Consider the following 24,836-nt stretch of genomic DNA (forward strand, 5'->3'; position numbering starts at 1 on the left):
ACGTACCCCAAGGTACCACCAGCATTTCAGGATACAGCTGTCCATCATGTAAAATAAACTCAGAACTTAGAAAATAGAGAAAGTGGAGTCTGGTATGTTTTGTGATATCTGATGCCTTAGAAATCTTGTATTTTATTGCAGCCTAGTTCTATTACCATGTATTTAAATACCCAGATGAGAAATAGGGGTGCAAAGTTCTGAAAGCAGTACTCTTTCAGATAGAGATCGCTAAGAAGAGAAATTATAGTTCTGGATAAATGTCAAGAGGGGTATAAAGGATGCAGATTTTAGAATACTGCAAAAGAACACTTTGAGACAGGTCTTAGCTGCTTGTGGTCTGGAAAGTTTTACTGGTAGTATTAGCTGTTTTAATTAATTAAAGTGAACATAGAATTGTGAAGAAGAGGTAATCACTTAGAACTAACTACTAGTATGGCTGGTCTCCAGGCAAGAATAATAAGATTGTACAGAGCAAATGAGAGCATATAAATATGCAATGAAAATGTAAAGAAAAGCTCATATGCTAGAGGATAATTTGAAGTATTCTGTTGGAATGACTTAACATTATCCCTTGTTTTCATCACCACTACTTTTTAACTAGTTTCACTTAAATGGGTTATTGTGTTATTTAATCCAAATACGACATAAAATTATAACAAGAAGCAGAATAATTGGGAAAAGGCTTAGTTGGGAGTAAAGAAAATTTGTATTACATCTAACGTCATGTATATGAATTTGGGCAAAATACCTTTACCTGTGTACTTGTGTTTTTATCTATTAGAATGGAAAAAGAAAACTCAACTGTTATTCTGAAGCACAAATAAGATAGTACATGCAGTCATGGTTTTTACTGTTGTTACACAGATGTTAATTATGATTGTTCTGGGGGGTCTCTATAGTCTTGAATCTTTATATTTATAGAATATAGAATATTTCTGTATACTATAGAATATTTAAAAGAGGATAAGTTAAACCATATGTGGAAAGGTAGTTCTGCGGGTGTAGAAAGAGGTGAACCTTGCCTTGTATTATTCATTGTAAGGCAGTGTGTAAAACAGTTATTGAATTTCCTGTGGATATTTATAATGAGCTAAGAATTATACTGAGAATAAGATTTTACTTTTAGTTGCCTTTTTCTGACTCTAAAAGTATTATGTACCCATTGGGAAAAAAATTAGAAAATAAAGTAAATTTTAAAAGAAACCAAAGCCCACGCAGAATCCCACTATCCAGAAGTAATCATTTTTACTTTTGGCCTTAATCCTTTCAGACTTCATGTACATATACTGTATGTACACCATCCTAACCTGTCCCCTTTATGTAACAGCACACCTGCTATTAAAGCAACGGAATAATTTTCTAATGACTTCATAATTTTCCATTTTATGCATATATGTTTATTTTATTCTTAAATGATGGAGATACTTTAAGATCATTTCTAATATTTTGGTATTTATGTATGCTGGGATGAATATATTTGTACATACATTTTATACTCTCATTGGATTATTTCATTGGAATAAATTCCTAGACATGGAATTGTTGGGTCAAAGGGTATGCATATTTTAAGTTTTATGCATTTGGCCACACTCCCCTCAGGAAGAATCATACTGATTTCCAGTTGGATCAGTTATGAATAAAAGAAGCACTTCTCTTTTTAATATGTATTTTAAATATTTATTTTGAAGTTAGGGCTGTTGAAATTGGAAGGCGATAAGTTAGAGAAGCATATAAAACATGGAAAGGAGATGGTAGGGTCATTTGTTTCTTTGCTGTTTGAATAGTCATCTTGATATTGATGTTTTCTGCTTTTACTCAAGGAAAGTTGGCCAGTAGGGCTTCTGAAGATGGTTGTTTTAGCACTTCTTGTGTTAATTTGTAACAGCCTCTGTCGTGGGTGGCTTGGGAGGTGAGGGCCGTACCGTTAAGGACTACAGTAAGTGCTGCTTATGGAATATGCCATCTCCTGTCTATATTCACTTTCAAAGGCTGGAAACTACAAAGGTGATTGACCTGAAAGTAGCCTCAAGCTGGTAAAAGCAATCCTTGTCTATCCAGTAGCATAGAAATACACCTCAGAAGAGTCAAATATCCAAATTGAGTTGAAGTTTTTCTAGAAGCCAGCTATTTAGTAGAAATGTTGAAAACTGTAGGAAAGACAAAAGGAGAGAAAAGCGATAATAGTGTTAAGCATTTACCTTTTCTTTGTAGAATGCAAAGAACTTCTTGAAAATGCCCAAAAAACTTTGTATTTTATACCTTTAGTGGAATATCATCTTCACATTCCCTGACATAAGTATATAGCAGAATGCTTCTCTTCATGGACAAATGCAAAACTCAGTCCTTCATGTAACACTTTTATTCAGAGTTAGTGAGGTGCAGAGAACTGGTCAGCAGTGGTCATTAAAAGCTAGCATTGTTCGGCGAAACAAGGCACATAAACCGGAAAGAATATAAGCTCAGGAAAATGTACAGTATGTTCAAGATGGCATCTTTTAATCCCTTACATTGCTGGACAGGATAAATATGAACTAGGTGATTGTGTACTTCAACTGTATGTGTTACTAGCCACATACCATAAGGGACTCTTGTGTTAGGGGATATAGATAATAAATCTTATTTTATATTAACTCAAAGGATGTTGATAGCTCTAGTGAAGCTACTGGTTTTTTGGTTTGGGTTTTTTTTGTTTGGTTGGTTGGTTGGTTTTTGTTTTTTAAGATTGTATTAGCCTCTGATTTCCTAAATGGTCGTGTCATATAACCTGAGGTATAATCATATAGGTACTTTGCTAAATATGGAACTCGGAAAAAACTTTCTCAGTCTAGGAACTAAAATACAATCTATCATCAGGAACTTTTTGACAAAGTCACATACGAGGCAACCTGGAAGCATTTAGTCTAAATCTGCATGTACCTCCATAGCTATACATTCACTATATCGTAATAGCCATGGTATCCGCCAAGTAAATGCTGTTTTGTGTACTTAGAAGACAGGGGACACTTCGGAAGTTTTCATAAAAGTTAAGGCCCAACACTTAAAATTTTAACCCACAATTGTCCTTAGGGTTCAGCATATTTATTGCTAACAGCATGTATATTGCTGGAAAAGGTAATAATACACTCAGTTTTCCCAGCTACATAAGCTCATCAAAACCAGGAGTGGATTTCATTGAGGTGTTTTTTGTTTTGTTGTTGTTTTGTTTTGTTTTTTATCTCTAGCACCTTTTGTGGCGCCGATATCAATACAGGTAAGCTATGACTGCTGACTTGGTGAGTTAATAAGTGACTGAGTCATAGATGTGGCGGAGGAGGTTGTTCACCTTCCTGATAACCCATACATCTCAGTTAAATAGTTCTTTAAACACGTGCCTGCGCTGTGGTAGGAAGTTATAAGAACAAGCTCTCCACGCGCGAGCCGTCTGCTTCCCTACTGGAAAATCACTTGATGCCATTAAGAGTTAGGGCTAATGCTGAAGAAATTTTATTTTCTATAAAAACCTTGGAATCACTTTGTATACAAAATGAAAAACAGCATTTTTAACTGTCTACCATAAAATTAAGTGGTAATTTTTTTTGTTTTTGTTTTTGTTTTAATAAACTTTGGAGCTTCCTAAATGTTATCACTACTATTATTATTTCTGTTGATTACTGAGCTGGCAGTGGGTCAAATTTACAACAGTGATTTAATAACCCTAATAAACAAGTGTAACTAATTTTGTATCCTTTAAATCACTTTTTTTTTTTTTTTTTTTTTTGTCTCAGCCCAGGAGAATCAGTGCCGTTTCTGTGGCAGAGCGAGTTGCATATGAGAGAGGAGAGGAGCCTGGAAAAAGTTGTGGCTATAGTGTTCGATTTGAGTCTATACTTCCCCGCCCTCATGCCAGTATAATGTTTTGTACTGTGGGTCAGTAATCTGTTTTATTTTGGCCTTTCACTTGGGGTTTACATTGTGTTTGTGAAGAAAACTTGATAATAGCACATAATGACTGGAAATAATAAATCAAGAACCCAGTTTCAGAATACTTGTTTAAATAGAACTTTTGGCAATTTTTTTCTTCATGGAGGGTGTCATGTACCTGCTGGCTCTTGTAGTGCAGAGCAAATGAGATCAGCTTAGGTTGCTGGAACTGTTAAATATGTTTTCATTAGACAAATGTGTTACAGACTAAGTTATCACTTCTTTAATAATTTAAATATACCAGTGATTATTTCTTTCCTAAAACGCTGGGGTTATAGTAGGTGAAGCATAGTTGATTGTCTAGAAATCGGTTTCTTTTCACTTTTCCTTACCTCCCTACTTTAACATAAAAACTCATCTCCAGTGTTTACTCTTTCTTTTCAAGGTGTACTCCTAAGAAAATTAGAAGCAGGTATTCGAGGAATCAGTCATGTAATTGTAGATGAAATACATGAAAGAGACATAAATGTAAGTAACTTGAGAGTGATGGTAAGGTACCAGTGCTAAAATTCTGAATAAAGAGAAATGAAGTAGAATGTCTTTCTTTTATTTCCATTTTCCCATAGCTTACAACTTCTATCAAAATTATGAACTTCAGTCACTAAGATACTAGACACCTTTTTTAGCAAAGCCATTAAACCCTTTTTTTTCCTTTGTTAAATCAGAGTTCTAAAAGTAAAGACCTCTTATTGTAAAGTAAGTATGATTGCAGTGATCATTAAGTTAGCATAATTCAGCAACTGAACTAATGATTTATCACTGAATAGCTGATGGAATTTTAATAATCAATTTTTCTTTGAATTGAAAATTTATCTGTGATAAATTTTACATTGTTTTCCCCCTGCCGCTTGGCTTGTGGGATCTTAGTTCCCTGACCAGGGATCAAACCCGGGTCCTAACCACTGGACAGCCAGGGAATTTCCTATAGTTAATGGTGTGTTTTTGGATGTTTGCAGCTTTAGTCTTTTCCAATGTTAATGATAATCATGCCAGAATTAAGAAAAAACTAGAATTTTTTTCACACCCTATCCTCTTTTGGTCTTTGGCAAAACTTGTATAGAATTAACTTACTATACAGTTGTATAATTCAAACATTGATACCATAAATCAGTGACTTGTTTTTATGGCACTGTTTTACATATCTACACAAAGGTATTAGTGGGTGGACAGTATGTCATTCAAACTGTTTCCAAGCTACTGTTACTTAAAATAGTCATTGGAGCTCCTTTTCTTTAGAAAATAATTCCATAGCCATTGTTGTTCATCATACTTAGTTTTAGCAAAATTTTGATCTTTATGGTTGAGCTAAAGCAAGTAAGAAAGTTTGCATGGTCTTTCAGATGACCTTTTTAAATCAAATCTATTCCGTAGGATAAAATTTTTGGTGCTTTTGTCATTCAGAATCTTTTGAAAACTAATGTCCCCTCCCAATTAATTTAATCAAAATAAATGTTTCAGTATTTTCTTTACTAGCATGGTAACATACCAGTGTTCTTAGAGTTTATAAATTATTCCAGGTCACACTAGAAACATCATGGATCATCATTTCTATTTTCCCCCAAAATAAGTGGCTTTGGTCAGCTTTTCTTGAAAGATTGTCCCGTCTATATTAATGTATTATTCACAGTAAAAATGGAAAAACACCTTTGCAGAAACATATGTTCTCTTTCAGATGAACCTTATCTAAACGTCACTTTATGGGGAAAACCCAAGAAAACTTAAAAGACCAATTATTAGAAATAATACAATAGGGGACTTCCCTGGCGGTCCAGTGGTTGAGACTCTGCACTTCCACTGCAGGGGGCACGGGTTCAATCCCTGGTCGGGGAATAAGGATGCCGCATGGCCAAAAAAAAGAAACATTTAGCAATATGGCTGGGAAAAAAAGTTAATATACAAAAGTCTGTTGCATTGTGTACATTACAAACAGAAAACAACTAAAGATACCACTGCACTAGTCAGAATGTCAAACACCTAAGACTAAGTCCAACAAAAAGACATGCAGAACCTATACAGGAAAAATAAAACTTCATTACAAAATACTAGAAAAGACCAGATTGTGTTCACAGCTAATGTAATATAGATGTCAGTTTGCCTGAAGTTGATCCACATCTGAATGCAATTCTAATCCATTCCCATTAGGTTTCATTAATAGGCTGATTATAAATACCTATAGGGAAGATTTATGGCCAAAAATAACAAGGACTCCTGTAGAAGAGCAGAATGAAGAGTCTTGCTTTATAGATCTCAGGACTTAATTTGAACCTATAATAATTAGACAGTATAGTACACGTGATGCCACTTTGACCAACAGTAATGCAGAGTGTAAAAACAGATTGTGTGTTGCATGCAGCTTTGGTATAATAGAGTGAGTGATAGATAGCATGTCAGATCAGTGGAAAGGGAATGGACTGTTCAGTAAATGGAGCTGGAAACAATTGGTCATCCATAAGGAAATGCTTGAACTTGGATTCCTTACCTTATAACCAGATACAGAAATCAGCTCCAGATAGATAAGGACTTAAATGCCAAAGCAGTTTTAAAACTCTTGAGTAGAATATATAAGTAGACATCTAGACAGCATTATCCAGTAGGAATATAATGTGGCCTACACATGCAGTTTTTAATTTCTAGCATCATATTTTAAAAGGTGAAAAGAAAACAGGTAAAATTAACTCAGTATATCTAAAATATTTTCTTCATGTAGTCAATATAAAAAATACAATGACGTTTTTTGTGGGGTTTTTTTCATATTAAGTCTTTAAAATCTGTCTGTGTATTTTATACTTAGAATACATCTCACTTTAGACCAGGCATATTTTATGTGCTCAGTAGCCACAACTATATTGGGCAACATAGTTCTAGACCTTCTGGAAGAATTTCTTAGAACATGGAATGCATTAACCATGAAACAAAAGACTGAGGTATTCATCTATATTAAGATTAAGATCGTGTATTCATTCAAAAGATACTTTAAGGAAAACCACAAGCTAGAAGATTTCATTATAGCCAACAAAGGATTAGTATAGAAAATATAAACACCTCCTACAAATCAGTAAGCAAAGTACAGATGACTCAGTAGAAAAACAAGGAAAAATACAAATAGGCATTTTACAAAAGAGGAATTATATTTGGCTAGTACACATGATGGGGTGTTCAGTCTCACTGATGAATAGGAAAGTGCACACCAAGACCATAATAAGATACATCTACTTTATATCCATTTGATTAATAAAATTTTAAGGGATGATGCCAAGTATTGGAGAATATAAATATCAGCAGGATCTCTTATCCATTGCTCATAGTGGTTTATGAACTGGTGGAATTCCTTAGGAAAATAGTTGAGCATTATCTGCAAAAGTTCAACATTTACACATCCTGTGAGTGCAGTTCCATACCTACACTTACCACAGAAACTTGGCGTAAGTACCGTAGGAGACATGAACTTAGGATGTTCAGAGTAGCAAATGTTTCTAAGAGTAAAATCGCAGAAACAATCCAGATAACCTGCAGTAGTTACCACCAGAAATCTACTGGTGAATTAATGGGTACATACACACATTGGGATATTTAAATAGTCATCAGAAAGAATAACTCTGGTGATTCACACGTGGGTGAGTCTTAGCAGTGCTATAGGATGTGAAAAAGGAAATCCCCAAAGATTACATAACATATACCTTCTTATAAAGTCAAGAATAGGTAAATCTTAAAATATATGTATGCATGCATATATATGTATATATGTCTAGTTAGATATGCATATAGATCAGAGGAAAGGTATATGAAAAGGACTAATAGATTCAGGGTGGTGAATTCCTCTATTTGGGGAGGCAGACTTGAAGACCCCATAGCTGCAGAAAAGTTCTATCAGAGTTCTAGCTTTCATGTTGTTGTTTGGTGGGTTGATGGAAACTTTATTATTAAATAATAAATGTCTCGACCATTATTTTGTTTGAATGGACTAAATATAGCCTTTTCAGCATTTGTAAGATTCACTTTACAGGTGATTGGAAAACTGATTTTTGGCTCATGGCTTTCCCCTTTTCTCTAGTAGTTTGTGCAACTGAAAATATAAATTTCACTGAAAATTTCCTCTCGTTAATGTTTTTTTTTTTCCTCTTCCCTTCCCTTCCCCTACCCTAGTAGCACTCATTTCTAATTCCCACAACGAGTAGACTACAACTGTTCTTAAAAATACTGTTACCATATCCCACTGTAATCCTTCATCTTACTTCTGCAAGCCGCCCAAGAAACCGAATTTCGTTGATATCTTGTGGCTTATTCACACAGGAAATCTTTTAGCTGTACCTTGTGAGCAAGGACTTTGCAATGCATTTATTTTTCCATTTGTGTTTGTGTTTTAATAGACTGACTTCCTTTTGGTAGTGTTGCGTGATGTCGTTCAGGCATATCCTGAAGTTCGCATTGTTCTCATGTCTGCTACTATCGATACGAGCATGTTCTGTGAATATTTCTTCAGTTGCCCAATCATTGAAGTTTATGGGAGGACTTACCCAGTTCAAGGTAAATATCGTGGGGGTGGGATGGGAGGGTGAACATTTTTTGTAGTGTGTGGATTTTCTTAATCCTAGAGATTGGAGTCATAGTTTAAAGGATATTTAAAATAAAATCCAAATCAGGGTATCAGATGCATCATAGAATTCTTGGGGTTGTAGTCAAGCAGTAGTGAGTTTCATTTACAACTTGAGGAGTTTGCATATCCAGTAAATTTCCTGTCCTTACAGCTAAAGTTAACTTTTAAGATTTTATAGTCAAGTGTAAATTAATATGCCTATAGATGTTCATGGGAAATACTGTTAAAAGTTTAAGCAGCCAGGGTCAAATTAACTAGAGAATCAATCTTTCCTAGAGCCAGAGCAGGCAGATTTTGAAATGAGATTAAGATGAGTGTTTCAAGGTCAGATATTTCTGATGAGAGTTTATTTAGAAGATTTGGTCGTCACCACTTTCTAGAATAGTCACCTAGTAGCTTGGTTTTAAAAATTAATTACAGCACAGTCTAATTGAGGGAATGAAAATAAGCTAAAAAGTTTTCAGTGTACATACGAAATGATGAATGGCTACGTCAGGATGCTAACTTGAAATTCAGAAGGTGAGGGTAGCTCTGAAATAAAAGTCAGTGCACTCATATCTCACGAGGGTACAGGTTAATAATCCTGCAACTGCTTTGCATGCATACTGGCATTGACAAAATAACTAAATGGATGACAGATGGTGGGAACCAGGTTTACTGCTGGAGTGGGTGGGAGGTTACAGGTAAGTGTGAGGGAAGGCTTGACTGAACCCTGTGGTACTGGGTTACAGTTGGAGACGTTAGTAAGAACTCGTGTTTAGATAGAAATGGATAGATACAAAACTAAAATTACATGTGTGTGGATCCACGGATTAGCATGCATAGATAATATTTCCTAGCTCTGTCTGCTGAGTGGGCCTAGAAGTAATGACATCCCAGTAGCAAGGATCATGCCCAACACCCAGAACATGTTTCCAATACCATCTCTAGTTAAAGGAACCAGAGGCCCCTGAAGAAATGACTGATTCTGAACCTGAGGCAGGGAATATACAAGATGAGCCTGAAACATCTCGTAGTGACAGAAAGTAAGGAAGTGCTTTAAAAAAAAAAACAAAAAACAGTGAAGGGGACAAAGGGACATAGGAGTCAGCATGAAAGCTTTCATTGGCCAAAAATGGAATAGTTGGAACAAAAAAGTAGAAAACGTAGTATTGGATTATAAACTGAAGTATAAAACAGATACCCATGGATTTATATGGTGGTTGAATAAATAAGTGGGTAATAAAGACAAAGCTGTCATATGGAAGAACTAGAAAAAAATTATGTAGATACTCTCTCCCACCTCAGAAAAGTGATGCTTAACTCCTTTAGTGTGCTGTGCTTAATGACTTGCTTCCAGAGAGTTAGAGTACGGAAAGGGAGAAACGAGTCACTTAATGATGCAGTTAACTTGGCAAACACTACCTCAGGTTGATCAAGTTTAATATCATCAGTGATGAGTCATGTTGATAGTATGTACCTTTAATACAATGAGATGAGAATGGTACTTTGGGGCTCTAAGGGTATAGAGGGGAAGTGTTTAGATTATGAGATATTTCTGAAACACTTCTGGAACACTTCAAAGAACCTCAGGAGCATAATTCATCAGTAGAAGTTCCAACCTTCGCATTGAAGTCCTTTTTTAAGAGTAATAACTAAAATGAACCCATTTTTATCTGTACATCTGATAGAGGACAGATGGACTGTGGTATATTATTGTATTTTTAGTAATTTCTCTCCATATGTAACACCCACACTGTGGGAGTATACAACATAGAGCACAATATGCATTCCATGAATGTTTGATTGAATATTGTATATAGCGGATAGCCTGACTGGCTTTGTGGGAACATGTATAAGAGATACCTCACCCTCCTCCAAGGTCCAGGAGATGGAAACACTGAGTTTGATTGGAAAAAGGTTATTGACACTGAAGTTTCTTGGCAGTTGTGAAGAATCAGATTGAAGGGTATGAAGGTAGTTTTGAATTATGAATTAGAAAATGAGTTTTAAAGACTGCTCCATTCTGCAAGTTGATAGTACTTACCTGACTGGATTGTCCTGGCAGAATATTTTTTGGAAGACTGTATTCAGATGACCCACTTCATTCCTCCACCAAAGGACAAGAAGAAGAAGGATAAGGATGATGATAATGGTGAAGATGATGATGTAAGTGAATTTCACAAAGAATTTTCATTGTGGGCAAAACTGTTATTGCAGGGAATGATTTTAGTAAAAACATGCAATTGAGTTAGCATTACAAAAAACTTCTAAAAATTGACTATAATGTCTATCTTTGAATTAATTGATATATTTCACTCCAAAGAATTCCATGTTGAGTGAAAAGCACTTTTCATACCATGAGTTAAATCATCTCTGGCATAAAGGGTAAAAAAAAAAGAGGAAGGAGTAAGCTATTTAATGACTCCCATTTTGTAAGGCTTTGCTGCTCAGTGTTTTCCATGAGCCACAGCACCTGGGAAACTGGTAGAGAGGTGGAATCTTGTGCCCCACCCCAGATCTCCTAAATCAGAATCCGCACTTTAACAGGATCTCCAGGTGACCCATATGTACAATAAAGTTTAAGCAACAGCAATTAACAGTCCTAGGTTACAGAGACTGTATGGTAATGACATTAGCAGATGGAGAGAGCATTAAAGTGGGGGATGATGAGGGATTTCCTAAGAAACAGGAAAGAAAAGTGACACTTATCTTGTAGTGCTTCAGAGTTGGACCAGTGATATTTAAAAATGCATCTTGAATCTGGAAGCATGAACAGAATGAATGCTACAAGGCAGCCAGCGATGCAGAATATGATAAACATAACCTAGGATTGGGTATTTTTAATCAGATTTGAGGATATAAATGAATATATTATGAAATATATCCTCAAATCCGATGAATTAGTTTATTGGGGGGGGAATCAATTATAATAACTTAATTTCTCATTACTGAAGGTTCGGTTTATCATTGGTTCTCAGGCAGACTTTTTGGAAAATACAGACCACATTATATCAGATGTAGATGAAGGTGATCAAATACCCTGTCTGCCGGTATGAGTGAGCCTGGGAATTACACAGGAAGACTTTGTGTATATATAATTATATGATAATTGATACAAAGAGAGGATCATAGGAGGAGTTTATTAATCAGTAAGGAAAATATTTTTGAAAAACCAAGAGTTTATAGTCAGAGAAATAAGCTTGGTAGAAGGAGCCATTAGAAGTTTTAGAGTCAAATTTAAGCGTTTGTGCTTGAATTTTAGTCATGTCCTATGGGAAGTATTGGTCAGAAAAATTCAGTATGTCAACGTGCAGTGGTTTTACGTTTTTGAAAATTACATTTCTTCTATATGCCAGATACGACTGATCAGCTAGAATCAATAAGGATATTAGGTGTCATGTGAACATTAAGAACAAATGTAGGAGACTTAACTCATGAGCTGTACTAATTGAGACAGTCCAAAATATGTCTCCCTGTTTTTTGCAGGCAAATTGCAACCTGATCTGCGGTGATGAATATGGCCCAGAAACAAAGATGAGCATGGCTCAGCTGAATGAGAAAGAAACTCCTTTTGAACTCATCGAGGCTCTGCTTAAGTACATCGAGACCCTCAACGTCCCTGGAGCTGTGTTGGTTTTTCTGCCTGGCTGGAATTTGATTTATACTATGCAGAAGCATTTGGAAATGAATCCACATTTTGGTACGAGTCTTTTGAATTCTCAACTATTTGAGTGAAAAATGAATGATTTTGCTTGCACCCTAGCCAATATGTGAAAACAAAATTTAGTGTTGTATCAATTTTGATTAAAAATATGCATAATGTAGAAAAGTTTTAAACTCAGCTCCTCTTTTTAGACCTTAACTTTTCCATATTTTTATAGGAAGCCATAGGTATCAGATCCTACCTCTGCATTCTCAGATTCCTCGAGAGGAACAGCGCAAAGTATTTGATCCAGTACCAGGTGGAGTAACCAAGGTAAGTAGTAAATATTACAGTTACGGAGTTGGAAGTAACGTAGATAGATATTAGACAACTATTACAGACCTTCAAAGAGCTATCCAAAAAAATTGTAATCCATCTGAATTGAGGAATAAAAAAGGGGTCCTTTCTTCATGAGCGTAGTAGGTTTTTCAGTTATCCAGTCAATGAATGAGTGATTTATTTGAAGATTTCTGTAATTCTGTTGTCATTTGTTACATAAGCAGATCATTCCTTTTAAGTACATAATAGGAAAATATTTTCTGAAGTGTAATTTTTCTGAATACCATTTCTTCACAGGTTATTTTGTCCACCAATATTGCTGAGACAAGCATTACCATAAATGATGTTGTTTATGTCATTGACTCCTGCAAGTAAGTTCCCAAGGAACCCATTGCCTTGAACACAGTAAATCTTTAGAATACTCCATGTAGTGTCTAGAATCAGTTAACAGAATCAAAAACACCTTATTTTTAAAACTCTTGTGTTCTCTTACTGTCAGAATTACTGTGCTGCATCTGTATGTACTGAGTTATAGTGTAATTAATGATTCTTGGTGTTGATCATCATATCAGTTATGGTAGAAAATGACGAAGCTTAACACTGACTTCTGGCTACTTCCCACTCACTCTTGTCTGCTGGTGTTACGCTCGTTTCCCGCTGGGTGTTTCCATTGACCACTGCCGTGCAATGGCATGCCCTTTGGTGTATAAAGATGTCCAGTATTTAGCTCGTGACAAGTGTCCTGTTTGTAGGACACTACTTAAGAATTAAGACTTCATATTTGGTATGAGAGACCCTGGGAAATACACAGGGAGGCATTGTGCACAGGTAATTACATGCTAATTGATACACAGAGAGGACAGAAACGTCGAAACTTTGTTCTTTGTAGCCAGTTTGTGCCCCATGTCTCCTCTGTGTAGTCCCTAAGGCTTTCCTGGCAATTGAAGAAGATTCGCCAGCGCCCACTTTAGGGAACGGTGAGTGGCATATGCCCCCTTTCGTGCCGATCCCAGTCATTTAGTGCCAGCTGCCTACGTGTAACATTGACAGTTTCTGAGGTTGCCTGGGGTTCAAGAGGACCGTGCCAACACCACTTGATGAGGTCATCAGAAGTGCCACATGTTCCAGTTTAGTGCATAGCCTTTAGATCATAGATTGCCTACAGGTTAAACTAAACTTCGAAATAGAGTTGGCTTTGAATAATTATCGCTCACTTACCTGCATGTGCCAGATCCTGTTTAAGTGCTATATGTTCATTAATTCACATAATGTTTATAAATAAAAACACTGCAAGGTAGGTGGTAGTATTATACTCATTTTCAGATGAGGAAAATGAGGCACAGAATGATTAGTAACTTGACCAAAATCATCCAGCTGGTAAGTGGCACATGTATATTATATTGCCTCCTGGCAGGTTGGCAGCCTAAAGAGTGCAGAGTCAAATCCTTATCGGTGCTGTTCACAGGCATCTCCAGTAGGCATGACTGGAAAGCGTCTGCCACTTAGTGGAAATGTAATAGTTATGTATTGATAGTACACGCGAGTTTTAGAATTAACCGCTCTTTCCTGTTTAGGCAAAAAGTGAAGCTGTTCACTGCTCACAACAATATGACCAATTACGCTACAGTTTGGGCATCCAAAACAAACCTCGAGCAGCGGAAAGGACGAGCTGGCCGCGTACGGCCTGGATTCTGCTTTCACCTCTGTAGCCGAGCTCGTTTTGAGAGGTAAGACCAATTCTTGAGTAAAGAATGAAGTTGGGTTTTTTTGGTTGGTTTTTTGTTTTTTTTTAGCCTTTTACACACACACCCCTCCCCACACCTCTCTGCCCTGACATAAACTTAATGAACTCAGAACATAAGTGCTTCCAGTTAATTGGAGGAAACTTAGCTTAGATAGTGAGATTGTGGTAAGGATGAAATCAGAAATTATCAATGGTGGCATGTTTGATACCGATTTACTATTTACTAATAACTTTTTAAAAGCATAATGTGTTTCCCACACCACACCTCTTTATCACTGAGATTACTGATATTTATGGAGTGGTTAACTTTTCTGAAAAATAACTTTAAAGTAACAATAATTTTGTATTTATAGACACCCTCCCCTACCCCCCGATTTAGCACATCACCTCTGTCATATGATCCTCCTTATGAGCCTGAGAAACAGAGGGCATTATTTAGGTAAGGAAGCCAAAGCTTAAGAAGCTTAAGCCGACTTCTCCAGGACTGAAATCCAAGTCTGTTAATACCTTGTCCGTTTCCGTTCATACAACAGATCCTTTTGGAGAATGTTTGTGGATGAGACCAGTTGGTTTAAAAAATACTTCTCTGGGGTGCGAGCTCACCATCTTCTCAGTTTGCTAGCTTTCCAGATAAAGTCGTTATTCCTTGCCTCCCACCTCAGCCCCCCCCCCCAATTTAAAAAATAAAAAATACTTCTCTCTCTGAAGTAGACTGAAGTTATGTATTTAGTTGTATGTTTCTGGAAATCAGTGTGGTGTACGTTAGCTTTAACCAGTTGATAATAAAGGTGGAGTTAGGTGTGCTTGTGTGTGTGTACCACAATGAAGAATTGTGGGACAGACTAATTTAGGTGACCAGATGCATATAACACACTGAAGAAAGGTGAAAGCTTTGATTTGCTTTTATACTGGTAACATATGGCTCCCTGGTAATTACAAATGTTGGTTTATTTGAGCATCAGAAGTTAATGCAGGAGACTGGCTGCAACATTTGGAAGACACTTAGTTCTTTTTAAAGGTTGGCTTGCCCTTTGACCTGAATAAACAAGTACTATACTCTAGTATTTTAGAGTAAAACCAGCTCCTAATTAGTTAACAGCATGAATAGATCTGTAAGGAATTTTTGTTCTTTTCTCTGTAGGATGAGGAATAGATACGCTATATGCATCTATGTAAACCTGATTAAAGCTGATCTAGGTCTTACCAGCAGTGTTGTAATTGACCTCTAAATGGTTCCTATGAATCTTCATTATAAATAGTTTATATAGAATAAGCCTGAATTGGAAATGTATTGACCTGGATTTTAATACTGTTTGTGCCTAATGTATCACATAATTTTAAACATTTACACTCTAGGTCTTTGTTTCCCCATTCTGCAAAATGAGATTGTTACTTAACCTTTCTGTGTCTGTTTCCTCAGTTGAACAAGGAAGGTAATACGATACTAATCCCATAGGATTTGTTTGTGAATTGAGTGAGTCAGTAATGGAAAATACTGAGAACAGTGCTTGGCACGTAATAAACTCTCAGTAAATGTTGGCTAGTATTATTATTATTAATATTGATTTGTATTGATAGTTTTTATTACTAAAGTTTTAAAGGGATAATAATCTGTAAGATCCTTTCCAGTGGCACTGAATCTATACAGACCAGGAAGTGGGGGAAGAGGTAGCGCGGAGGTGTTAGTATGCGCCTGCGTCTCCCCCAGAAGCTCTTGCCACCATTTTTAACCCATGTTTGTCAGCAGCCAGACCTGAAGAAGCCATGGGTGGGGGTCATAACATGAGAGATTTGGGATACTTTTTCATCCTCCTTCACCCAGCTGAAAATGCGTTCAAGCTCTAAGGGTAAAGTCGTAAGCCACTACTCAACCACTTAAGAGGGTCTTGTCCAGAGAGTCTTTGTAGTAAATATAAAACATTCTTTTGTAATTGTAAAAGGATGAGGGAAGGGCAGCTCTATATATTCCTGATTATCCCTCTGTGAAGTTTTTGTTAAATAAACGTGTGTGTACACAAGAGAAGATGGTTATTTTATGCTTATTTTCTCTTAGACTCGAAACCCACATGACCCCGGAGATGTTCCGAACACCATTGCATGAAATTGCGTTGAGCATAAAACTTCTGCGTCTGGGAGGAATTGGCCAGTTCCTGGCCAAGGCAATTGAACCTCCGCCCTTGGATGCTGTGATTGAAGCAGAGCACACACTTAGAGGTACCTACAAATACAGACCTGCCTAACACATGCTAATTATACCATCTGTCTTGTCCTGGCACGTAACACTTAACAAATGAGTCAAGAAGAGGATATAGTCCACAGGGCTGTGATAACAAAGCTTCCAGTGTCGCTTAATGTACTTAGTGTGGTCGGTATATAAAATGAGCAACATAAGGTTAGAAAGGGATGACGTGAGTCTTATTTGGGGGAAAAAATGGAGAAAAGGCCCACGTTATCTCTTAACCAGTGGTTAATGATCAGAACGTGAATTATTCATGATACCCACAGTGTTTTATGTACATTCCATAGAACATCTATTTATATTTTTTTATCACACTTACAGAGGCAGTGTAGTATAGTGGAAAAAAATAAGGGCGTTGGAGTCCAGGGGGATCTGAATTTGAATTTTGAATCTCGCTCTCACCTACTATGTGAACTTCAGACTTTAATTCTCCAGATTTCTTTGTAGAAATTCTCAACGGATGCTATCAGTCTTGTTTGAGCATGTAGCTGTTTATGCTGCTATTACAGGTATTACTGTATTTATAGACTTCTCATGGACTGTACTCCGCTTTACAGCCTACAGGGCCTAATTCTAGTACCTTCTTCATGTTAGGTGCTCTAGAATTCGGTTTTGTTCTGTTTTTGAGTGAAGAGAATTGTTGGCTATGAGCATGGTACTGGCAGTTGGCTTGACAGATGAGGAAAACTGCAGTGCAGTATCTGAACCTTAACCTATAAACAAATGTTTCATCTTTGCCTAGGTTAAAGGGGTGTTCATTACTGTTTCTGCTCACAAAGAAATATCTTCCCACAGAGCTTGATGCATTAGATACCAATGATGAGTTGACTCCTCTGGGACGAATCCTGGCTAAACTCCCCATTGAGCCTCGTCTTGGCAAAATGATGATAATGGGGTGTATTTTCTAGTAAGTGCTTTTTTAAAATTGCTGATAGTTAAATGGTAAAACAGTTTTAGAATTTTATCCCCCTCCCAATAAAACCAAGATGGGCTCAAATAGAAGAAAAAACTAAATATTCTTCAGTAGAGAAGTGGCATACTTTAGATACTGAGAAAAGTATGAAATGAGAAGAACAAACAGTTCCAGTGGATGGACACCTGAGCCCAACATTTTTGGGGAAAGAGCACAGACTTCTCAAAAGAGAAGTGCAGTTAAGTAGTTTTCCTTGAAGGAGAAAGATTAGGGGAACAGGTATATGTTATTAAAGGTTTTGAATATTAAGAGATTTTGTAAGATGAGGGATATTGGGAAAGGAAAAATATAATACTTGCTCAGTTTATGGTAAATATGCTTCCATTAATATCAGAACTCATTATTTTTTTCCCTTTTTGCCTCTGGAGAGCAGCTGTGAAATTCTTTTTGTTCAGCCAGTTTCAGTGCTGTTAAAGCAATATCATAGCCAATAAAGACCGACCCACAGTTGACAATACTGCCCAAGTTGCTGGAACAAGAATGTGATCTAGACTGAATTTTCCTGTCTTTTTCAGTGTGGGAGATGCTGTTTGTACCATCTCTGCTGCCACCTGCTTTCCGGAGCCTTTCATCAGTGAAGGAAAGCGACTGGGTTATATCCATCGAAATTTTGCTGGAAACAGATTTTCTGATCATGTGGCCCTTTTATCAGTATTCCAAGCTTGGGATGATGCTAGGTATGGGCTTGAAAGAGGATAGTTATAAGATTTAGGTGAACTGTCTCTAGTTTGTAATCTGTATCTAGTTCTTTAGGCTTTGGGAATGACTCTTAACAACCTATTTGTTTTAGAATGGGTGGAGAAGAAGCAGAGATACGTTTTTGTGAGCACAAAAGACTCAATATGGCTACGCTTAGAATGACCTGGGAAGCCAAAGTTCAGCTCAAAGAGATTCTGATTAATTCTGGATTTCCAGAGGGTAAGATTCTCACATTCTTAAGACATATCTGAAGTAATCTTAATGTAATACATGGCACATTGACAGTGCAGTATATTTTAGCTTCAAACATTAGACCCTTTGCTTTTTTTATGTTCCTGGCTATTTCTTAGTTCTTTGAATTCTGGTGATAATCAGTTTTTCACATTAATTCAGTCTTTTACAGGATGCAAAAGGTTATAATGTTCAAATTGTAATTTAGTACAGAGATGATTAATAGACCTTTTGAGAATTGTGCTACTTTGGGAGGACTTTTTGTTTTTGTTTTTTTACTAATTTTTATTGGAGTATAGTTGATTTATAATGTGTTAGTTTCTGCTGTACAGCAGAGTGAATCAGTTATACACATAACCACTCTTCTGGATGGGAGGATTTTTTAAATCCATCCACTTGTGAAGAACACAGGTCTAGCTTTCAGCACCTTTTGAATGAACAGTTCATTGAAATACCTCAAGTAGTGGTTTGTGAGGTGATTTATTAATTTGCCCATCTGTTCAGTTTCAGATGTGGAGTAAACTCTACCGTGTTAAATTTTAATTGGCTTTAAATGGGTTTTAGTGGACAGAGGACTTTGATATGTGATACAGGAATAGTAATCCAGCTGTTCATTTCTTGTGTGAATTTGAACTATTGTACTTTTCTCCAATTAGATTAAGAGACGGCTATTTCCTGAAACATTGAAAATTGGAACACATAACCAGAAACAGCTGTTTAGTTGAGAGACAGAAGGCAGTTAGTTGGGCAGTATCTAGATAACTAAAGTAATTCTCTTCTGTTGTAAACTGACTAAATTTTTAATTTTTTAAAAAAATTTATTTATTTTGGCTGTTTTGGGTCTTCATTGCTGCACCTGCACAGACTTTCTCTAGTTGTGGAGAGTGGGGGCTACTCTTCTTTGCAGTGTGCGGGCTTCTCATCGCGGTGGCTTCTCTTGTTGGGGAGCACGGGCTCTAGGCGCGCGGCCTTCAGTAGTTGTGGCTCGCGGGCTCTAGAGCGCAGGCTCAGGAGTTGTGGCACATGGGCTTAATTGCTCCGTGGCATGTGCGATCTTCCTGGATCAGGGCTTGAACCCGTGCCCCCTGCATTGGCAGGAGGATTCTTAACCACTGTGCCACCAGGGATTTCCCAATTCCTAGCTTTTTAATCAAAATCAAAGGAAAAGAGAAAAACATTTTTGTGTGATAGACTCTTCACAACAGTCCTGAGATGCATATATTACTACCCTATTTTTTAGACGAGGAAACTGACACAGAAGCTTAAGTTACGTGTCCAGACTCAGGAAGTTTATAGGACTAGGATTCAGGTTTTTTTAGAACAAAGTATATCTGCTCTCTTACCGTCATACTTTCCGTGTGCCTAAAGCATAGTTTGGGTGAAGACATCCACCACCTTCTGGTGGGTTCCTCTTAAGTTGTCATTCCATCTTCTGTAGAAGGAACAGCTTTTTAAAAACAGCATATGGAACATTGTGGTCGTATCAGTCTAGCTCTTATTTAGCTCTTATTCTGAGAGTAGATGGTTATTGGGGGATTTTTTAAAAATACTTAACTCCAAGTTTATATTTTGTTGAGTCTATAAGAGAATACAGACATTTAAATTTTCTTATTGTGGCTACTCAGCAGAATTTCTCCTTGCACTTAATCTGAGTGCAAAAGTTCTGAGAAAAGAGGAAGTTAGACAGGTTATTTGAAAAAAAAAGGGTGGAGGAGGAGTTAATTCTTCTAATTTTCATCTAATTCTGGTAAATACTTTACATGAAATGTGAGGATTAACCAGATACCTGATTTTTTTTTAATCTCCTTCCTCTTTACAGAGTGTTTATTAACACAAGTGTTTACTAACACTGGACCAGACAATAATCTGGATGTTGTTATCTCTCTCCTGGCCTTTGGCGTGTACCCCAATGTGTGCTATCATAAGGAAAAGAGAAAGATTCTCACCACTGAAGGGCGTAACGCGCTTATCCACAAGTCATCTGTTAATTGTCCTTTTAGCAGCCAAGACATGAAGTACCCATCTCCCTTCTTTGTTTTTGGTGAAAAGGTAAGAAAAGATTAATTTAGAAAAGATTACATTTAAAATCCAAATTATCTTTACTTATTAATGTGCAGTGGGAACATGAGTTTTAATTTTCAAAGCATAGTTCATTATCATTATATGGTAGTTGATTGACAGTTGGAATGTCAACTATTTCCTCTTTCCTCTTTCTCTGTCTTCAGATTCGAACCCGGGCCATCTCTGCTAAAGGCATGACCTTAGTCACCCCCTTGCAGCTGCTTCTCTTTGCCTCCAAGAAAGTCCAATCTGATGGACAGATTGTGCTTGTAGATGACTGGTACGGATTTTCATACGTGAACTCAACTGAATTCTTAAATTGAAATGCAGTGGGATTCAGCTGCTAATCTAACTTAATTTGTGGAACATGGCAAAATTCGATGGCCCAAATGAGATGCTTTATAACACTGTCTTTTCTTGGCTAGGAGTATGGTTCATAGTTGGTAGTAAAGTCTTAAATTGACTATACCAGCAGAAGCAGATGCATTAGGCATTGGAGCCGCGTCCGCTTCCGTGAATACTACACTAAGGAATTAGAGTCTAACTGGAGCTTGGGCACCTCTTTTTTTTGTATACTTTATAGTACTTAGAGACTAGTGGTGAGTGGGTAGTAAGCACTTGGCAGAAATTGATAGAATATAACGAATGGTTAGTAGGCTCAGTCATATTCTTGAAAACTTGCAAAACTAACAATCTTAGTGTCTTATTTCATTCTTTTGTTGGAGGCTGAGTGATCTGTATTGTTGAGTATTTTGCTCGATAGACTTTGTGGTTCACACCTCCTGCCAGTAGCTAGCAGTGAATTTCAAGATGTTACCATAGATTATTATTCTTCCTACCTGTGTTTGCCTAATTTGGGGGCCATTACATTAATTGAAAGAATTGGTACTTGGAAAGAAGTTAAATTTATCCCATCACTTGCCATGTGTGAAACTGAAAGATAATAGTCTTTTTCTATGTGTACCACCTCTCTTATTTTTAATCATTTTTCTCTATTTTAGGATCAGACTGCAGATATCTCATGAAGCTGCTGCCTGTATCACTGGTCTCCGGGCAGCCGTGGAGGCTCTGGTTGTTGAAGTAACCAAGCAGCCTGATATCATCAGCCAGTTGGACCCCGTTAATGAACGTATGCTAAACACAATCCGCCAAATCTCTAGGCCCTCAGCTGCTGGTATCAACCTTATGATTGGCAGTACACGGTGAGTACCGCAGTAACTTCTCTTTGAACTTAGCAGAGTACAGTCATCTTAATACTGGCCTAAAATTCCCACAGTTAGTTAATAGAGGCCTTGTTATTTAAGTTACAGTTCTAGACAAATGCTGAATATGAAGTCTAGTTCTGGTTAGCACACTCAGGAAAAAGGGTCTTACTTTTGTGTTAATGATCTATTACACCAGTGTGTGCCAGAGATAGAAAGAGATCTTAAAAGTACATATAGAGTCCAGGATAGGTCACATGACAGGAAAGTAAAAGACCCCAGACAGTCCTGTTCCCACAGTACTGCTTTGCCATCTCCAAAGAAAAAATGATGAGGTGTTAAATTGATTCTTCAAACGAAAAGCATCAGGGTTTATCTTAGGGAAATACAAGAACGTGGATATCTAAAAGTAAAGAAGTATGAAGTTTCTCTTAATTCTTAAAACGTTTTATGTGCTTCCGTTTTTTTCACCTTCAAAAAGTTTCTTTGCCCACAGCTTTTTCTTTGGAAATACTTGATGCCTGCAGAGAAGGCAGAACAGCAGCACGATGAACTCCCATATAGTCTCTTAGGTTTCACTGACTGTCAGCATTTTGTGACACTTGGTTTCATATAAATATTACACACTTCTTTTGCTTAGTCGTTTGTGATTAAGTTGCATTTTACATCAGTATGCTTCATGTATCTTTTGAGAACATAGCATAAACAATACTAGTTCACACCCCAAAAATGTGTTACAATAACACTAATATACAATCATTAAAATTTTTTTTTAGTCACTCAAAAATATTCTTTAATCTCCCCATCAAGATTCGCGTACTGCATTTGGTTGTAAACTGTTATCTTAATGTATAGAAGTGCTATGTGCTTTATGGATTCTGGCTTCCCATTTTGCCTATAACCGAGTTAAGTACCTCTTTAAACTAATGAAGCATAGTGCTTAGGGTGTGCCACACTGTGTTAAGTGCTTTTCTGATATTAACGCATTTTAATATTTATCTATGATGTATTCAGTATTTGGCTTCGTTCCCTTTATGCATTGAATTTTCGAATGTGACTGAATGTTTATATTTTGTGACTAGTTGAGAAGTACTAAGGATGCTTTGCTAAAGTGGTGGTTTTGTGCTCTTGCTAGGTATGGAGATGGTCCACGTCCTCCCAAGATGGCTCGATATGACAATGGAAGTGGATATAGAAGGGGAGGTTCAAGTTATGGCGGTGGAGGCTATGGAAGTGGTGGAGGCTATGGGAGTGGTGGAAGCTACGGTGGCAGTGGCTATGGGGGTGGCTCCAGCTCGTACCGGGGAGGCTACAGAGGGGCTTCCCGAGGTGGCTATGGAGGTGCCCCAGGAGGAGGCTACAGAGGGTCTGGGGGGTCCCAGCGAGGGGCTGGCAGAGGGGGCTATGGGAGCGGCTACTTCGGACAAGGAAGAGGAGGCGGTGGCTATTAAAGCTGGCGAGTGTCAGTGGTGCGCAGACAGGTAAAAAATGCATGCTACCCATTTTCCCAAGTTGTTTATGTGCTGCCAATAAGTAAACCCATTTTCCACCTGTTCTGTGGTTTGTCGTAGTTTAAGGAAACTAAACACATAGGTATATTAGTGATTTTGTTTATATTATGTAAAATATCATGCTCTATTATAAAAGTACTACAGTTTGTATTTTTTCTTTAATGAGTAAAGATTTGCCTTTAAAATTAACTTGATATTTTCTTGACTTTAGTTTAATACAATAGAAATAAAGTATTACATTGAATACTGGCCATGTAGTTAATTGTTGATCTTACACATTAGAAAAATTTTACAATGGCACTTAATTACATCTGTTAGTTTTAAACATCAGAGGAGAAACTACTTAGTTTCACAAGTACACCAATTGATGTTATTACAGTAGTTAGAATAAATAGCCTGGAAATGCAGTTGTTATTCTTGCAGTAAATACAGGCCAGTACACAGTTGACATGGGCCTCTGTATCTGAATGAAACTTTTGACCTAAGGCTGAACATTTTTACTTTTTCCCAAGCTTTGTCTTTGAAAAATCTAAGACCAAGGTCAGCGTTCCCTTTTCTTAAGTTAGTTTCCAGTGTAACAGTTACTTTAAAATTTTAATCAAAATTAAAAATTAATCTACGTAACCATTGAATAAAGATTATATTTAGGCAAAGAAGCTTCACCAGTGCATAAAGTTTAGATATTTGACAAGTAACTCTACATTAACATGTATTTCAAAGGATATTTGTTAAGCTAGTTTATTTTAGTGGAGATGATTATATGCTTATAACACTTTATAAGTTTCCAATGAATTTTCACATTTCTAATTTCAGAAATAGCTCAGTATAGTAGAGATTATGAAGTTTTTGGATGAGACAGAACTGAGCTCATATCTTAATGCTGCTGACACGTGAATGATCTTGGGCAACTTATATTTTGTGTTAATGTCCTTTTCAAAATTCTCCTCTCATTATACATATGTTCTTTAGATCACCTTCAGCAGTTACTGTTGATAAGCTGATTAGTCCAGTTTACAGACTCTCCAATCTGTATCTCCAACTGAGACGTTCTTTCTGAGCATCCAGACCTATGTAAAGAACTACTTACTGGACATACATTTCTGTCCAGAAATTTAAAAACTTAAGTACTTTACAAACTGAAGAAAAACCCCTAACTCATCCTATGTGCTATACTCTGTTCACTGTTCAACTGGTTTTTGTTTGTTTAAACACGGATAGGAGTTTCAGCCAAAGCCATAAATATCACCACATCTAGTCAATTCTTCTTCCAGAACACCTTCCAGTTGTGCTATTCTAAACTAGCTGCCTGTGTTCTATTCAGGCTGTCATTAACTTGGATGTACACTGATGCAGCCTCTTAACTGATCTTCCTGCTTGTTAAGTCCTGCCTGTCTACAGTCCATTCTCCACACTGCGGTGAGATTAACATTCCCATACAAATCTAAGGTCACCACCGTGCCTCTCTTTGCTTAAGCCAGTGGTTCCTATTGCCTTTGGGGTAAAGGCTAAGCTCCCTTCTTATCCCCTCACTCCTACCCTACACTCAGTTCCATTCAGTAGCCACACCGTATTTCTAGCCTTAATCAGTGGCTTTGTGTCCTTTGCACATGTGAAAAATCCCATAAAAGGTATAAATTTAGTAATGCCTCGCCTGACTG

The 24,836-nt window shown here is 37.0% G+C and overlaps 1 protein-coding gene across 2 annotated transcripts in view; it reads left to right on the forward strand.

Annotated features, from left to right (window-relative positions):
* Positions 1-23,367, forward strand: part of DHX9 (DExH-box helicase 9) — a 53,887-nt gene extending 30,520 nt beyond the window's left edge. For both annotated transcript variants that reach the window (XM_059074765.2, XM_059074786.2), the window contains 16 exons: positions 3,765-3,906; positions 4,346-4,428; positions 8,328-8,484; positions 10,602-10,702; positions 12,023-12,236; positions 12,418-12,512; positions 12,816-12,889; positions 14,093-14,245; positions 16,316-16,476; positions 17,297-17,408; positions 17,990-18,151; positions 18,265-18,392; positions 20,224-20,453; positions 20,630-20,745; positions 21,467-21,667; positions 22,803-23,367. In XM_059074765.2, coding sequence (XP_058930748.1) covers positions 3,765-3,906; positions 4,346-4,428; positions 8,328-8,484; positions 10,602-10,702; positions 12,023-12,236; positions 12,418-12,512; positions 12,816-12,889; positions 14,093-14,245; positions 16,316-16,476; positions 17,297-17,408; positions 17,990-18,151; positions 18,265-18,392; positions 20,224-20,453; positions 20,630-20,745; positions 21,467-21,667; positions 22,803-23,118 — 2,445 coding nt within the window. In that variant the 3' untranslated portion in view covers positions 23,119-23,367. The remainder of the gene's footprint in view (positions 1-3,764; positions 3,907-4,345; positions 4,429-8,327; positions 8,485-10,601; positions 10,703-12,022; positions 12,237-12,417; positions 12,513-12,815; positions 12,890-14,092; positions 14,246-16,315; positions 16,477-17,296; positions 17,409-17,989; positions 18,152-18,264; positions 18,393-20,223; positions 20,454-20,629; positions 20,746-21,466; positions 21,668-22,802) is intronic.
* The last annotated feature ends 1,469 nt before the right edge of the window (positions 23,368-24,836 follow it).

This window comes from Kogia breviceps, chromosome 1 (assembly GCF_026419965.1).
Source record: "Kogia breviceps isolate mKogBre1 chromosome 1, mKogBre1 haplotype 1, whole genome shotgun sequence".
Classification (NCBI taxonomy): domain Eukaryota; kingdom Metazoa; phylum Chordata; class Mammalia; order Artiodactyla; family Physeteridae; genus Kogia; species Kogia breviceps.